Below are 16517 nucleotides of genomic sequence, written 5' to 3'. Positions count from 1 at the left end.
GCCCTCCGTGGACGAGCCCAGCTCATGTGGGAGACTGATCTGATAGAAGAGGCTCAAGCACATCCCCCCACTGGTGGCCCTGCTCAGACCTCAGACTCCGAGGTGTGAAGTGGGACTCCTCCCTTTCCCCTTGCCACGCCTGTTCCTCTCTGGACTTCCCCCCTCTTCTATTAATGCCCCTCTTCCTCCCAGTCAGCCAGGCTCAGATCCTCCCAGTCAGCTTTGCTGTCTGACCGCTCTTAACTGCTCTACACCCCTCTTCTGGTGGAGCATATGCTATGTTTGTCTTGAGGTCAAATTATTGGTGCTCTGCTCAATCACAGACTCTATAGAGTGGAGAAAAGTAGCACAGAATGAGGTCAGAGGACCCGCCTTCCAGTCTCAGTCCTCGCTAAGTGACCTTGGTCCAGCCCCTTAATGTCTCTGAGCATCAGTATCCTCATCAGAAGCAGATGGAGCCAATAATACCCAAGATTTCTTCCCTACGGGGTTGTTAATGAGGATCAGTGGCAATGTATGCAGCACACTTCGAGCACTAGAAAGCACCACCTTGCTGAGATGTGGTAAGATGGAGATGTGTTCTGTAACGTGCCTAGCTCAAGACTTAGCATGTAGTAGGTGCTCGATAAACTATGCCTGATGTGACAAAAGCCACAGCTTTTCATTGCATAGACATATGCATTAAAACAGATTGCGGAGAATATCTGCTCTTCACTAAACCAGGCATAAGACAGGCGTAATTTAAGACAGCTGAATATAAACATAAACATCATTTGGTTCTGAACTGAGCTGCTGGTTCAGAATTTGGGGCAATGGCCAAGTGGAATATTGCTTCCTTCCCCTGGCCCAGATAACAGGATATTTGGGACACCCAAGGTTCTGTCTTTTTACATTCAAAGGTTAATCTCATCCATTAAGCACACAGATGACAAAATTAAGTATGTCTTGTGCAACAATGGATCCCAAGTTGGCTTTAAGAAAACACAGTGTCTTATAAATGCAAACAGCCTCCAAGGGGGAGCTCATTCCTAAGAGACTGGGTTAATAGAATGTTTATCGCCCAAGAGCCGTTCATGCCTTGAGTAAAGAGGTGCCTGGAATTCCCATCTGGGACTTATTAGTATATATATTCAGGTGGCGCAGTGCCGGATGTTCGTTCTTCACCAAAAGGAAACAAAACTCCCGTTCTGAGGATGGCGAGGTTGCTGCTCTTTGAAGGTGGGCAGCTGCTGCTGGTACCTTGCTGGCCCTGGAACTTCCATCCAGGGAACTGCAGTTGGGTTCAGTCCCGCTTATCAGTGGTTCCGAGGGCAACTCCGGGGCGGGGGTGGGGAGGGTGGGGGTGGTTTCTGGGTGGCTGGCAAGGCTGCCTTTGTAAAGATAAGCACAATCCATTAGTCGAAGCCCTGACTCCAGGGGCTTCAACGGGGGGATGTTTGCCTTTGCTCGTCGCTCTGTGTTTAGGAAGATGTTAAAAGGAAGTGCGTGCATTTTGTGCCTGTTGTAAAACAGAAGGTTTGCAGCTGTCAGAGTTATTTTCTTCTTGGCTCTTTATCTGATGGACTTTTTTGTAAACCTGACAGATTTATGGACTGTTGCAGATCACCCACGCCAGCTCTTGAGATGTAATGCAAATTTTCTTTTCATGTTTCTTTCTTTGAAGGGCACAGAGATTTATGTACGCATTTCCTTGTAATGTACTTTGGAGGCAAGGGGAAATTAAAATTATCCTTACATGTTGTCATAATTCAATATTACGAACTGATTCAATGATGATTTTATTAGTGCTATGGTGCCTTCGAAGCCTCCAACATGTTCTCCTTAAAAAGGAGGGGGAAAAAAACCCCACAAGATATAATTGTGTGTTTTTAATAGCTTACAAATCAGCCTCAGAAGACAACGGACATCAAGATGATCAACTTTAAGCATTATAGAAGTTCGCTCTGGAAGTGTAGGTTCACTGCGGGCTTCCGTAGGCTTTCTGGAGGAATCGAGACCTGAGCAAGGTTTGGGGAGAGGTTCAAAAAAAAAAAAAAAAACAACGGTGTAACATAGGAGGAAAAATAGACTGGCGGTGGCCGCTCCTCCCACAAAGTGTCATGGTTGGCTGTAATGTTTGTTTCCAGTAATTTCCAGTGAATGAAACAAAACAAGTGTCGAAGTTTCTCAATGAGGACTTTTCAGATCATTCATTTCTGCTTGTTGGGGGGGTGTGCATTCGTGGTTTTGCCCGTGGCGGCGTCCTGCCTCCGTACTTGGTTGCCTTCGCCCTCTGGGGGAGCGGGTGGTCCTCCAGCCGGCATCCCGAGGGTCTCACCCGCAGCCTGCGGATCTGTGTGTCTGCCTGCGTGCAGGGGCCGAGGCAGCCAGGACTGGTGGCAGGCACAGATGATTCTGTCTAGCCTCTGTGCACACGTGAAGTGTCCACCCCTGGGCTCTTTGCAGGGAAATGGGCTTACAACCTGTTAGATTATACCAGCTAGAGATGATGGCTGACTAACAGCCGTAGGAATGGAGGGAAGAAGGTCTGTCGAGCAAACATTTTGACTGTGGGACTTAGTGAGATTAGAAATAAGGGGAGGCTGCCCGGGTAGCTCAGTTGGTTAAGCGACTGCCTTCAGCTCAGGTCATGATCCTGGAGTCCCGGGATCGAGTCCCGCATCAGGCTCCCTGCTCAGCCAGGAGTCTGCTTCTCCCTCTGACCCTCCCCCCTCTCATGTGCTCTCTCTCTCAAATAAATAAATGAATAAAATCTTTAAAAAAAAAAAAGAAATAAGGGGAGACAGAGCAGCCTAAGCTGGGGACCATGGTAGGATTCCAGCCACTGTTGCCTCAGTGAGAAATAATTTGATATTGGGAAGAAAATCAAGATGCTGTGTGTGTGTGTGTGTGTGTGTGTGACTGCTGGTGGGAGTGGGGGTCTGTCTGTGCCTTCAGAAGGAAGGATACTCCTGGATGGGGGGAACGTAAGGAGCCATCCAAGTGGACAGGCCCTTCTGGCAACTGAAAATCTGTAGGCAGGAGCAAAGGTTCCTGACAATATTCACTCATGGACCCTTTAGGGTCTCTGTATTATTTTCACATCATTTTCTTGGACACAAGGAATACCTCACAGTTCCATTTATTAAGTGCTTAGGTCTAAATAACTTACTACATATTTCTGTACTAATAACCTGGTAGCTGTGTGGAAAACATGATACATATAAATCGAGAGATAAAAAAGAATGTTTTTATTTCATTCTTCACCACAGTGACTAGTAGAATGAGTGCCCCTGCTGAGCCTTGCGTGGTTCAGCCAGGATCCAATCGGGAGACACGAAAATAGGAACAGGAGAGTTTCATATAAATAAATATGAACTAGCACTATAGTAGGTGGCTCCTCAAAAGATTAAAAATAGAAAATCACCGTACGATCTAGCAATTCCACTTCTGGGGATGTACCCCAAAGAACTGAAAGCAGGGACTTGAACAGGTCTTGGTACACCTATGATCATAGCAGAATTATTCACGATAGTCAGAAGGGTGTAGCTACCCAGTTGCCCATTGAATGGTCCATGAATGGACAAACAAAATGTGATACGTGGTATCTACATGCAATAGAATATCATTCAGTCGTAAAAAGGAAGGAAATTTTGGCGCAAGCTACAACATGGATGAACCTTTGGGACATTAAGTGAAATACACCAGTCACACACAAAAACACAAATACTCTGTAATTCCACTTATATGGGATGTCTACAGTAGTCCGGTTCAGAGACAGAAAGTAGAATGGTGGTTGCTGGGGACTGCGGAGAGGGGAGAATGGAAAGTTAGTGTTTAATGGGTACAGAGTTTCAGTTTTGCAAGATGAAAAGAGTTCTGGAAATGGGTGGTGGTAAGGGTTGCCCAACAATGTAACGGCATTGAGTACAGTTGAACTGTACCCTTAAAAATGATTAAGATGGCAAATTTTATGTGATGTGCCTTTTACCACAATTAATAATAATAAAACAATCAAAAGAAATACTAACTTTAGTGAGGACTATCTAGCCAGTGGAGAGAATTGTAAAGAACAGAGGAATAGCTAATGTAAGGAGCAGCCACTTACCATGGGTTCAAGATAGAGCACCAAGCGTGAGCATCTCCCTGTCCCACAACAGACCTTGATGGAAGAGGGTGGCCAGCCACAGCATCTTGGATGGCAGAGAAGTTACCATAATGCTGTGCTGGTAGAATTTGCTAGAAACCCACCCGCTAGGAGGCTGAGACAATCTATCTATGGGGAGGTTTCTCGAAAAAGCACACCAGAACCAGGAGGGGAAAGTTTTTCTTCCAGTAATGTCTCCACAGTGCACCCCACTGACAAAGCTTAGAATTGTACTGGCTGGCGAAAGAGAAAATATATTCCAAGTCCTGTCTTTCTTTTCTCAAAGCAGGTGATGAAGGGTGAATTTGGGGCTGTTGGGCAATAAATTGATCACTGGCCAACTCACAACTTCTCAAACCTTGAAATCAGATTGGATCTCACTACCCTAATTTCCTGTCTTATGTACTTTTTAAATATAATACTTGCTTTTTATCACAGCAACTGCCAACAGCCTAGCTTTGCAAAGAAATGATGTCATCAAAGAAATGTAGCACAATCTAATGTTACACTGTGAACTTGCTCGAAGTAGTAGTTCATACGGTTTCTGAGAGATGTTGAATAATGCTTTGTTTTCCTCAAAAATTTAAAATATCCTGTGACACCCCTGTGCACTTGCCCTCAGCACCACGGCATTCAGTTTGGGGATCTCGGGGCTAAAATTATGAGTCTGTTTCAACAACTCTGACCACAGCACTCTAACATGTGAGAATCTAAGGTGCCAGTTCGGTTAAGAGGACAGAAGAGTCATGGGTAAAGTCAAAACTGTCTGGGGTAATGTTATTTTTGAAAACCTCTTAGGAAGTTACCAGATTGGAGAATAACATATCACTTTCCAGCAAGTAGAAGACTTACTGTCTGTTTCCTCCACCCTTGGAATGGGTTGCTAGATGAAATAGTTGGCTTGTCTTTGGAAGCACTTTGATGTGAAAAAAAAATACATAGCCTTAAATACAATATTCACCATCAGCGCATGAGATGCTCACCATGTGAGGAGATCGTACAGAGATGAGAGTCAGGGAGGGACCCGCCAATTCCTAGCTCCATCACAGGCTCGCCCTGCAGCAGAATATCATTATATGGAATGGTAGCAGATGCATTTATATGGTTACGTTTTCTCTCTTTCGGGCTGCTTGCACGTAGTTAAAATTGAGAAAGTTAAATGGCATTTGATGGCACTTTGCTGAATTCAGTAGTCAGCATTCTGTTGGAGTAGATCTCAGATTAAGAAAGCTTTGTGTGTTAGCACTCTTCTGTTTCTGCTGGGAAAGGTATGGGATTCGTAAGACCTTTTCTCGTTAGAGGGGCACCCTGTTCATATTAGCAGCTTCTCAGAAAAGGTATTTATTTTGGTGAAGTCTCCAACTTGGTGAATCATAACTATTACATATTTCTAGAGCTCTTCTTTAAGGAGAAGCAGAATGGCTGAAGTTTTGCAACCTGACCTGTTCAAATGGAAAAACTGACCCATGCCTTTCAGTGCTACCTGCAAAACAGCCCCCCGCCTTCCCCTCCGAAACCCTGTTTGGATAAGTTCTGCTTTGGTTCACATTTTTACCACCTGCTGAGTCTGTCTGTTGGGTTTGAGCCCTGGCTGCTTTCACCTGGCAAGCCTGCCCAGCCCTGGAGTTCCACCTACCAGCCTTTCTGCCTCTTAAACAGTGATGTTAATTTAATAGCCATTCTACCCGTGTCAGAAACTCAGTGTCAAAATCAAATGAGGACAACTTGGCGCGGGTTAGACTTTCAAACGGATCTCAGGCCAGGAGTCTGTGTATGGTCCAAATTCCACATATGAAGCACGACTTTCGTTTCCTTGTGGATTTCATATTTTGTTCGTAAACCAGAATAAAGCTTCTTAACTCCTCAGATGCAATTAACCAACCTGTCTTGGCAGCACTTTCTACGGCCTTAGTGTGAGCCCACGGAAGAGAAAAGAGATGATCACTAGCAAGCGACTCTTGGTTTCAGCTCTTGCCCCCCCCCCCCCAAAATCTATCTTTATCTTGTTAAAGAATTATTTCCTTGCTGGAAGGTGTAAAGGCATTTAGGGCTTCTAGATACATGTTCCACAACCTAAAACAACCTGGCCTCATTCACAAAAGTATTCGGGAAAGAGTCGAAGGGGGATTTCAGAATTTTCAGTGCTTTGTCCCATTCCTGCCTCATTTCACTATTGTTTCTCCTCTGTTAAGTAAGTGGCATGGACCCCATTTTATCAATGGGCACACAGAAGCCCAGAGAGGTTCAGTGGCTTGCCCATGTAAAAAAAATTTTTTTTAAAGATTTATTTATTTTAGAGAGAGAGAGAACAAGCAGGTGGGGGGCAGAGGGGGAGAGGGAGAGAGAATCTCAAGCAGACTGTGCACTAAGCACAGAGCCCCATGTGAGGCGTGATGCAGGGCTCCATACGGGGCTCGATCTCACGACCCTGAGATCACGACCTGAGCCGAAACCAGGAGTCGGTCGCTTAACCGACTGCACAACCCAGCACCCTTGGCTTGCCCATTTTTAGCAGAAAAGTGAGAGGAGAAGGAATAGGACAAAACCATCCTAATGCACAGGAGGCAGTCCTTCCTGGGTTTATGGTGGTCGGGCCCAGTTCTCCCCCACCGAGCCTGGTGGTCTTTTCCCTTCCCTTGGCAGCCTCATAGTCCAGGAGCTTTAGTTAGGGTCCTGACCGAACTTTTAATTAAAAAAAAAAAAATGGTGGTGGTTTCATGTAGCTGAGTAAATAGAAGCTATTGAACTTATAGTGTATGTAAAGCATCGAATATCAGGAGTGGAATAACTTTCATTTGAACCTGTGATCTAAGCCCTCAGACAGAGCCAGTTGAACAGTCTATGCTAGCTCTAGCTCAAACTCTGGAAACCTCCCAAAGTAGCCGTCTTTGAGGTACCCTTCTGCAAAATAAAGGACTTGAATTTTACGTGAGTAGTTTTATAGAGTCAGAAAGTCTAGAGAGAGGACACAGGACGCCTAGACTGAGTTGACTGCAGTCTGAAGAACACTACTACTTAGTTTTGTGATCTTGAGCAAATCATATAACCTCCCTTTCTTTAACGACATATCTGTAAAATGGGTATGATTGCCCCAAGGGAGATCATTGGGAAGTCTGAATAAAATCTTTTTTTTTTTAGGGGCGACTGGGTGGCTCAGTCAGTTAAGCATTTGCCTTCGGCTCAGGTCATGATCCCGGGGTCCTGGGATCGAGTCCGTCAGCGGGGAGCCTGCTTCTCCCTCTGTCTGCCGCTCCCCCTGCTTGTGCTCTCTCTCTCTCTCTCTGACAAATAAATAAAATCTTTAAATAAAATAAAATCTTTTTTTAAATTAAAATCTATGTAAATGCATGGCATCATTGCTAAATATTATAAAAGAAAGACCATGCATCATACACTCTTCAGATAATATTTTCAGGCCTGATTTTGAGTGTGTGTGTGTGTGTGTGTGTGTTTAATCATCTGCTGAGCACTTTTGAGCAAGGAAGATTTCCTAGGAGAGAAATAACACAAACAATGGAAGCCGAGGAAACAGGTATATCCCAGATCTACTGTAGTCTCCATCCGCGCTCACCTCAGACCTCAGCACTCCTTCCCACTCCCTCAGAATTATCCACTCACACCCTGAGCGTTGGTGAGGATGAAGGATTTGCTGAAGGTGTCAACCGGGGTAGAACGCAGGGCCCTGGAAGGCAGCTCTCCTCCCTCCTCCATGGCCACGCTCAACGTTGGCAGATCTTTCTTGACTCACAGCAGCTCTGTGCCCCACCCTCCCACTCCCCAGCCTCATCCCAGCACCCAGCAGTGCCTAAGCATCTGGGTGCTTGGCCTCCTGAGAAGCTGCATGAGTGACCTCCACTCTCATCTGAGTGCTCCCTTCTCCATTTCTGGTAAATAAAAATTTTCTCAAGGCAAGGAGAGCAAGATCACCAGGGCCGGGCGCGGGGAGGAGAGGACTCTGGAGAGACACCCGTGTAGCCTCACCTCTTTTTCGGAAGGTAAAATGCAGAAGAGTCTGAGAAGGATAACAAGGACGCAAAGGCTGCAGCCCCAGCCAGGTGAGACCAAGAACACAGCCCTTCCCCGTGTGTGAGGAGAGAGACCGAAAGCCAACTGTATGTATAGACCACAGGAGTCTTCAAAAGAACTTTTTTTTTTACCTAAAGATTTTATTTATTTGTTTGATAGAGAGAGAGACAGCGAGAGAGGGAATACAAGCAGGGGGAGCGTGAGAGGGAGAAGCAGGCTTCCCGCAGAGCAGGGAGCCTGATGTGGGGCTCGATCCCAGGACCCCGGGATCATGAGCTGAGCTGAAGGCAGACGCTTAACCTACTGAGCCACCCAGGCGCCCCTTCCAAAGAACTTTTAAGGGTGTGGACGTAAGTAATGCAAGAAGAGTTGAGGAAAGCTTCAAAGTCAATAGAAGAAAGCCACTTTTTATGCTAAGTAGACAACTTTTTTTTTTCTGACCTAAAATGTCATATGTACCTAGCCAGCCTCTTGTCAGCAGGGTAGAAATAAAAAGTATTAATACAGTGCGTGTTGTTATGACCTGGTGTTCTTGTGACCTGGGAGTGTAGGTCTGACTCCCTTATACAGATGCGTAGTACTTTTCACTGCAGAGAATTTACAACATTGTTGAATGTGAGTAGAGTTTGTTACCTCCTGAATAAACCTCTTCTTCTCTCCTCGATTCTGCTGGTCTTTTCATTTGTGTGAGTCAGAAAACTTGCTGACCTTCCTGTTCTTAATACACATCTGGACAGCTGTGAGCCAAAGACCCCAAAGTCCAGGCTTGCTTTCTTTAATTTAAAAAGGGCATTTTTTGAGGTATAATTTAAGAGGAGATTTTTCTGCTGCTCTGTGATAAAATTCAGTGAAGGGGTGGTATTAATAAACCTTCCTTACAACCAAGGTCACTTGGAAGGTTGAGTTAATTAGATCTGTGGTCACGATTACTAAAATTAGGGACACGTGGGTGGCTCAGTCGGTTAAGCATCTGCCTTCAGCTCAGGTCATGATCCCCAGGGTCCTGGGATCGAGTCCCACATAGGGCTTCTTGCTCAGTGGGGAGCCTGATTCTCCCTTGCTGCTCCCCCTGCTTTCTCAGTCTCTCTCTCTCTGACAAAAAAAAAAAAAAATTACCAAATTTATACCAGTAAGCTCCAGATGAACAGGTCCCATTCACATGTGATACATACACATATTTGATAATGCCCGAATGAATGAAAAAAATCATCAGAATCTTAGGCACCATTTTACCTCTCCCATCTGGGCACAGAAGGGGGGAGATCCACTGTTCCTCACGCCTAGAAGTTCAACCTAGTATGTAAGTGCAGTATGGTATTAACTGACAAGTGTTGCTAACTTAACTGCTATTTTGTATCGGCTGGTCTATAATGATTGTTGGTGTGACTTCTAAGCAAGTTGAAGTATTTCTAAATATTCAGGGGTGAACAGATTCCGCGTACAGGAGGTAGATGACGATAAGGTACTAGAGCATTATTCTCTGGAGGCTTAAAAGCGACTAATCCCCTCTGGAACAAAAGCGGAGCAAAATCAAGATGAGGTGACTGACCGAGCATAGATCGGAAGTGACAGGAATGCAAGTCCAGGAGAATCAGCTGCCCTTTGGCTTCACTTTGTAGGCTGGGAACCTGGGATGGTGCTGTTTGCTCAAGGTTATACTGATGACTGAGGAGCGTCCTTGTCCACATACAGTCTTTTAAAATAAGCTGAGCTTTCCTTGCCGTTGAGTTAGATCAGGACATCCTTCCCCAAGGAGACTGCTGGATTGCATTTAAATACTAAAGAAGTTTTTTTTTCCAGGTTTCCTGAGGATGGGGTGAGTGTTCAAAGATGGAGATTCTAAAATGACTCTAAATTGAATTACAAGGCTGACCTGGCAGGAATGGGACTGTTCATTCAGCAGTCCTTCCCCTTGGCTAACCTGAAGGCCTTTCTGTGTGAATCGGGTGTGAAAACAAGCCAAACGTTAGGGGCATGTATTTTGGCACAGCTCATGTGGTTTGTACGTAATTGGACTTGCAAAAGGACATTTAATAAATAATTCTGAGGAGGGCCCTTTCTGAAGGAAGAAGGTGAAAGGGAGCCCTGCGTGCAGCAGATGGGGCTTGGAATTGGGTTGTCTGAATTTGCATAATCATCACCTTGAACAAGGTGTTGCATCTTAGTCCAATTATAGCTGAATGGGAGCTATTTTAGCTGTGTGACACAGGCCCCGCTGAGGTCCTGTAGCGCTCCTGGTGGCCATCTGTGGACATCTGGGCTGTGGGGGGGGGGGGGGAGGGCAAGGGCAGATGATGTGTGTGGGAGGGAGGGCTCCCAGAATGATGCCTTGGACAGGACCGGAAAGGTCGCTTCTTCCTGGTGAGGGAGCATTTCTCTGGGTTCAAAATGATCACGTCTCCTTTGGAAGTTTGAGGTTACTGAGGGAAGGTATGCATTTTTGCCGCTCCTGACCCAGAATGTGTGGCAAAAGGGACAGCGCAGTTAACCGTGACTTTCAGAAGGGTGCACACTATTATCCTTTTTGTGGTGAGGTCACTTTACAGGAGGCTCCGCAACACTGATGTTTTCCAGATGTTTCTCCCCTTCTCTCTTCTCGATTGGCTATGTCTTCCTCTTACCATCCTGCCCTTTCAGTGAAATTGAGATAAGTCAGCTTGGGGTTTTAGGCATGTTAGAATCACTCAGTAATAGGAAGTGATTTACTATCCAGGCCTTATATTAATATTTATAACCACTTTGACTGCTTGTGACTTGCATAAATCCTTTTTTCCCGTTTGAACCCAATATTGAAGTAAAACACCTGAGCATCTTTTACAAAAATTTACTTTTAATGGTGCAATAGTTAGTAATAATCTGTGCAGTACTTATGGTTTTCAAATCCTTTTTTGCTTGTATTACCTTATTTCATACCAAACATAAATCTGTGAAGCAAATACTACTTTTAATCCTCATTTTACCTGTGAGGGAAGGGGGGGGAGGGGCAGAGAGATTAAAGAATTTGCTCAAGGTCATAAAAATGATAAATTTTCATTCAGGCTCTTTAAATCATTATCTTTTGTGTATTCTTTTCACTGAATTTATATCCTAGTGTCTACTCTTGTGTTTTTGTTTTTTGTTGTTGGTTTTTTTGCCCATATAAAAATGGGAAATGAGGAAAAAGAAAGCCACTGGGAAAGAAACTTAGGAAAAAAAATATAACTTTTCTCACAATTCCCTAATCGATCTTTCAGGTGCGTTATTAGAGGATCTCTTGCCTTAAATTGGTGATAGAACTAGTGCTTTGCAAAATACCCCTATTAAGACAGATACATCAGTGTCAGCTCTGTTCCTCGCTCCTCGGAAGAGAAAACCAAGGTTTCGCCAAGTCAAGACGCCCACCGCTCGGCCGATTGTAAGAGCCAGGGGACGGGACCTGAGGGCAAGAACTGAGCTGTCTTCCCCAGGCTCTGCAGACTTTCTATTCTATCAGCATTTCAGAAGCCGAACGCACGCCTCCCCCCTTGGCATTTGGAAGGAATTTATCCCTGGTTGTTGTTCGGAGTGGCGCGGGGAGGGAAGGGGGCGCTCCCTCCGAGGACCACCCTTGGGGCTAACTGCAGAGGGGTTCCTGCGCCTGGGGCTGGGGTTTGAGTTAAGAGTGCTCGCCCGGGTTATGCTGAGTAAGCCGCCTTGTCTGCTTTCCCCGTGCAAAGGTAAGGGGCGGGGGCCGCCCCCACTTTCTTCAAAAGGCCCTGCTGCCTGGTGAAACTGGTCCTTCCAGCCACATGGACCAATATCCATGTTACTTTCCTGCGAAAATAACGTACAAACCGGAGCAGCTTCAAGATCCTTATTTTTCAGGCATATAAGATCCCCCAGGACAAGGCAAGTTAAATGGGCGCCGAAAAATGTTAACGCAGAGATCCAGAGGCGTTTCTTTGACCGCGTGTGTATTTCTTATTTATGTACGACTGGCGCGCGCGCTCAGAGGAGTGAGACCTTCCTCCTTACTGCACATTTATTTCCCAGGCGTAGCCCGTCCCGGTCGTTTGCCCCCGGCGCCCCTCGGCCTTGCCTGGGCGCGGAGTCGGGCTGAGGTCCGGGCCTCCGCCCCACCTGCGTGCGCCCGGGCCCCGCCAGCCGCGCCGCCGCGCCAGGTCGCCTCCGCCCCGCGACGGGCCGGGGCGCGCGGCCCCGGGGGCGGACTCCCGCCGCCCAGCTGAGACGCGATTCGTCACTCTTGCAGAACTTTCCCCCTGAAAATCCCTGCACCAGAACCAGCCCTCCGCCCCGCGGAGGTTTTGATTTTAGTGGCTTTCCTTCCTTTTATTTTCTGTCGTGCGCGGGTTTTGCCCTCGGAGGGAACTTGCAGCTCGTCCGAGTACATGTCCGCGGTACTCGCCCCTGCAGCCGGTTACCCAGCCACCATGCACTGCGAAGCAGAAGAACCCAAGGAAGGTATGAGTCTGATTTCTCGGGGCGGGGGTTGGGGGGGGGGAAGTCCCGCGGAGGAATGTGGAGGAAAGGCGGAGTAGGGGCGCAGATGGGGGTTTTAAAGGGAGCGGTGGGTACTTTGTCCCTCGCCTTGCGTCTTCGCAGCTCAGAGTGGAGTCTGCGGAGCCCTTCTGGAGCCTTCTCACCCTGCAGCCCTTCCGAGACAAGAGGAGGAAGAGTCTCGGACTTAGCTCAGCCAGCCCACGGAAGGCTGCTTTGTAGATTAATCTGGAAACGAAACGGAATGCGAAATGTGCTTTGGAAAGCGCTGCCTGCCTGCATCGGGACAGCCTAAAGTGACTCCCCTTGGAAGAGCCCAAAGAGTCCAGGGTCCCTTGAAAAAGGTTTCAGAAATTGGAAACTCCTTGTGTTTCCGGTTAAAAGGGGAAGCTGAGTGAGGGGGAGAAGTGAAAGATCTTCATTTGAGGAATAGGTTGGTGGGTTTTTTGCTGTCTTCCCCCCCCCACCCCCCACCCCACCCTTGCTGACTTTTTAGCAGTGAATTCATTTTGTTGGGGGCCTAAGGGAGCGGAAAGATTCAGGAGGGGCGCCTTGTGCAGCTTGCAACTGAGGCGAGTTTGTCTGTTTCTACCTTTGCCAAGGCAAAGGGTTTCATTTACTCCTAACAGAGAACGGGTGACAGGGCTGGAAAAACTCCAACCAAAACGCAATTATACGCTGGTGTTAGTTCGGGGAGTTTATTTGTGTTTGAGTGTTTGTATGCTTTGTTTCCTGAAACTTTATGTATACAAAAGTCCTCTTGTAAGTGGGGGTGGGAGTGAGGATAGTTGGGGAAAATTAGAGAGTAGGAGAGGAGACCGCTCATAATTATGAAAATTCCTTTTCTTTTCAAGTAGCCTCTTGGGAAACTGGTAAGTTTCAGGTCAGTCACAGCAGCTGCTGGGAGCCTGGGGAGCAGAAAGGAACCCCATCATTCTCCACTTGGTAGATAGGAGGTAGCAAGATCCCTTGGAACTTGTCCTCTTCTGTCTCTTACGGATTCCCCTCCCAAAGTAAAGCTCTGTGTTTCATAATGTAGTCTCTGTGGGCTGGTGTTTACCTTATTATGCGGTGTGGGGGGAGCAGTCCGTAAAAGAGGCTTGTTTAATAGAAATACAAAGCTGTTGTGAAGAAAAATGACAGCCAAGAGCATTGTTTTCGAGCTTGATGTGGAGCGTGGGGGATTAATGTTTCCTTGCTGTGGCCTCTGTCCTGTTGGAGCTATGTGCTGATAGATGCCTTTTCTGTCTTTATAACAGCAATTTATAGTAAGTCAAAAGTAGTCGAAGGCAAATAGGAAACAGGCTGAGAGAATCCAGCCTGGTGAACTTTTGTGTGTAGATTACAAGTAGCATTTAAATTGGTATTTTTTTCCTGAGTGTGTTTTTCCTTTCTTCTGGGAAAGAAGGAGGTGGAAACACGGTATCCCAAAGTGTTTCCACATTGTTCCCTCCTGCCCAGCTCTCTGGATGTTCCCCTAAAAACTGGAGTGTGATGGGGTCCCTCGAGGGTCCCTTCCTACCTTGTCCTCACCTTGCCTCCACTCGCCATCATTTACATACTGCAGATCTGCAGCAATTTATCTGGCTTCTGCCTTTTACAGAAGGCCCAGACTTTTTAAAAAATAATAAGAATATGAGGTGCTAGAGTTTTAAATTGATGGCAGTTAGGGTAGGATATGGAAAAACTCTTCAGAGAGATGGAAGGAATACGTATTAATAGAATCATTGCAACTTCTGCCAGGAAGTAAAGGGTGTGTGTGTGTGTGTGTGTCCGTTTTCCTGGGCAGTTCTTGTAAGACTGGGTATTAGCTGTGATCTAGAACCTTCTGTTTGGCTACTACCTCTCAGAAGTCTATGAAAAGAGCCATGCTGTGTAAATTATTTTTGATTATCTTCTCTATCCTTATTAATCCTTTTCCCCCTCCTTAGCTTTTTTTTTTCTTTTTCCTCCTGAGGGACTTCAGTATCCCATTTAGTGTGAGATCACCACAAACTCTTCACAATGTCTCCATTGCAAGAAAATTGCCTTCTGATTCTTGGTGCTGATTGGCTGTAATGGGGGGGGGTACTTTTAAGTCATTCTGAGCCACAGTGAAGGACTAGTATGCTTTCTTTGGGGTTAAATCTGAAAAAAAAATCAAGTCGATTCAGAAGTCTTTGGACGCCAACAGATTTGTGGATGTGAGTGAATGTGGAAGCAAATGACTAGGGATATTGTTAAGCCATCGTAGCTTAGAACGTACTTGACTCTGTGCCAGGAAGGCTGAACCTCCATCCTAGTCTAGAGCCACCTCCTAGAGAATTGATTTAATTTTGCCTGCTGACAAATGAATAGGTGATTGTGCTTGAGTATGAAACAGAGAGAGATAATCCAGGCCTCGCTTTATTAAAAGTGGAATGAATTTAAGATAGCCAGGCATGATGTGAATAAGAGAGCAAGAGAGATGAAGGGATAAACCCAGTGTGTTAAAAAGGGGAAGGTTACGGGAAAGAGGCTATCAACAGTTTCCAGTGGACGGGGGCTTCCTGAGGAGATAGGTTGATGGCCACGTTCTTCGAATTTATTGGCATCCTGTTGCGTAAAGTACTTAATTATGAAATAGGAAAAAAATGAATGGAAGCTAAGGTCTCTGAGGACCTTTCTAGTGCTAAGCATCAAGGGATCCAGGGCTCCTTTGTACCCCTTCTTAACAGTGTTGGTATCAGGAAGTGAGAAAGCCGTTGGGAGGGAGGGTTTGCTGTGTGGGGACTTGGGAAGAAGTAAGGGTTGAGAGGTGAGTGAGCTCAGCTCCTCCTCTGTGGCCCATAATAACATCCAATCCCCCCCCACCACCACCTCTCAGCCAGATTCTCTCCTGCCCCCTCACCAGGCCTGCTATTTCACAAAGAAAACAGTAGCCATTAGACAGCACCCTTGACTTCCTGCTCCCAGGGTGACAGACTCACCTTCACCCACACCCTCCCTCCTGGTGTCTGTGGAGCAGGGGTCCTTCCCTCTGCGGATGGCCACTCCTTCCACCTGGGGCTCCTCACCCACCTGTGGGTCCCATGGCTTTCTTGGTCCCTTTCTTGGTCCCTTTCTTTCAGCTCCCTACTTGAAAGTGTTTGCACTTGCTGGTTCTCCTGCCCGAATTAGCCTTCTCGCCACCTGACCCCCTTATCATTTCCTCGGAGGGGCTTTTTCTGAACCTCCAGCCTGAATTAGAACCCCCGACTGACCTCTCTCAGAGCACCCATTCTTCCACTCGCTGCCCTGTTCACCATCTCTTCTCCAGACCACAAGCTCTTGAGGGCAAGACCATGGCTGTTTTCTTCCCCACTGGGAGTGGTAAGAGGTGATCATTGCCTACTTACAAAATGAGGGGCTCCTGGGTGGCTCAATCGGTTAAGCGTCTGCCTTGGGCTCAGGTCATGATCTCAGGGTCCTGGGATCGAGCCCCGCATCGGGCCCCATGCTCAGCAGGGAGTCTGCTTCTCCCTCTGCCTGCCATTCCCCCTGCTTGTGGCTCTCTCTCTCTCTCTCTCTCACAAATAAATGAAATCTTTTTATTTTATTTTATTTTTTTAAAAGATTTTATTTATTTATTTGACAGAGAGAGAGAGAGACGCAGCGAGAGAGGGAACACAAGCAGGGGGAGTGGGAGAGGGAGAAGCAGGCTTCCCGCTGAGCAGGGAGCCCCATGTGGGACTCGATCCCAGGACCCTGGGATCATGACCTGAGCCGAAGGCAGATGCTTAACAACTGAGCCACCCAGGCGCCCCCAAATAAATAAAATCTTTAAAAAATTTTTTTTATTCCACGGTTCCTACTTTATCAATCTTTGTCATTCCTCATCCCACCGAAGTCTGTCTTTTTCTCCACCATTCCATGGAAACCGCCGAAATCA

General features: G+C 46.6%; 1 protein-coding gene across 7 annotated transcripts in view; it reads left to right on the top strand.

Moving 5' to 3' along the window:
* TNFAIP8 (TNF alpha induced protein 8) overlaps positions 1-16517 on the top strand; it is a 113454-nt gene that overhangs the window by 63351 nt on the left and 33586 nt on the right. Inside the window, exon 1 of one of the 7 annotated variants that reach the window (XM_036123793.2) lies at positions 12345-12592. The exons of the other annotated variants lie outside the window; for them this stretch is intronic. Within the exon in view, the coding sequence (XP_035979686.1) occupies positions 12520-12592 (73 nt within the window). The 5' untranslated portion in view covers positions 12345-12519. Of the gene's footprint in view, positions 1-12344; positions 12593-16517 lie in introns of those variants that run through there. 7 annotated transcript variants of the gene reach the window in all.

The sequence above is a fragment of the Halichoerus grypus genome, chromosome 2 (assembly GCF_964656455.1).
Source record: "Halichoerus grypus chromosome 2, mHalGry1.hap1.1, whole genome shotgun sequence".
NCBI classification, from domain to species: Eukaryota; Metazoa; Chordata; class Mammalia; order Carnivora; family Phocidae; genus Halichoerus; species Halichoerus grypus.
This window is presented reverse-complemented; position numbering and strand designations above follow the sequence as displayed.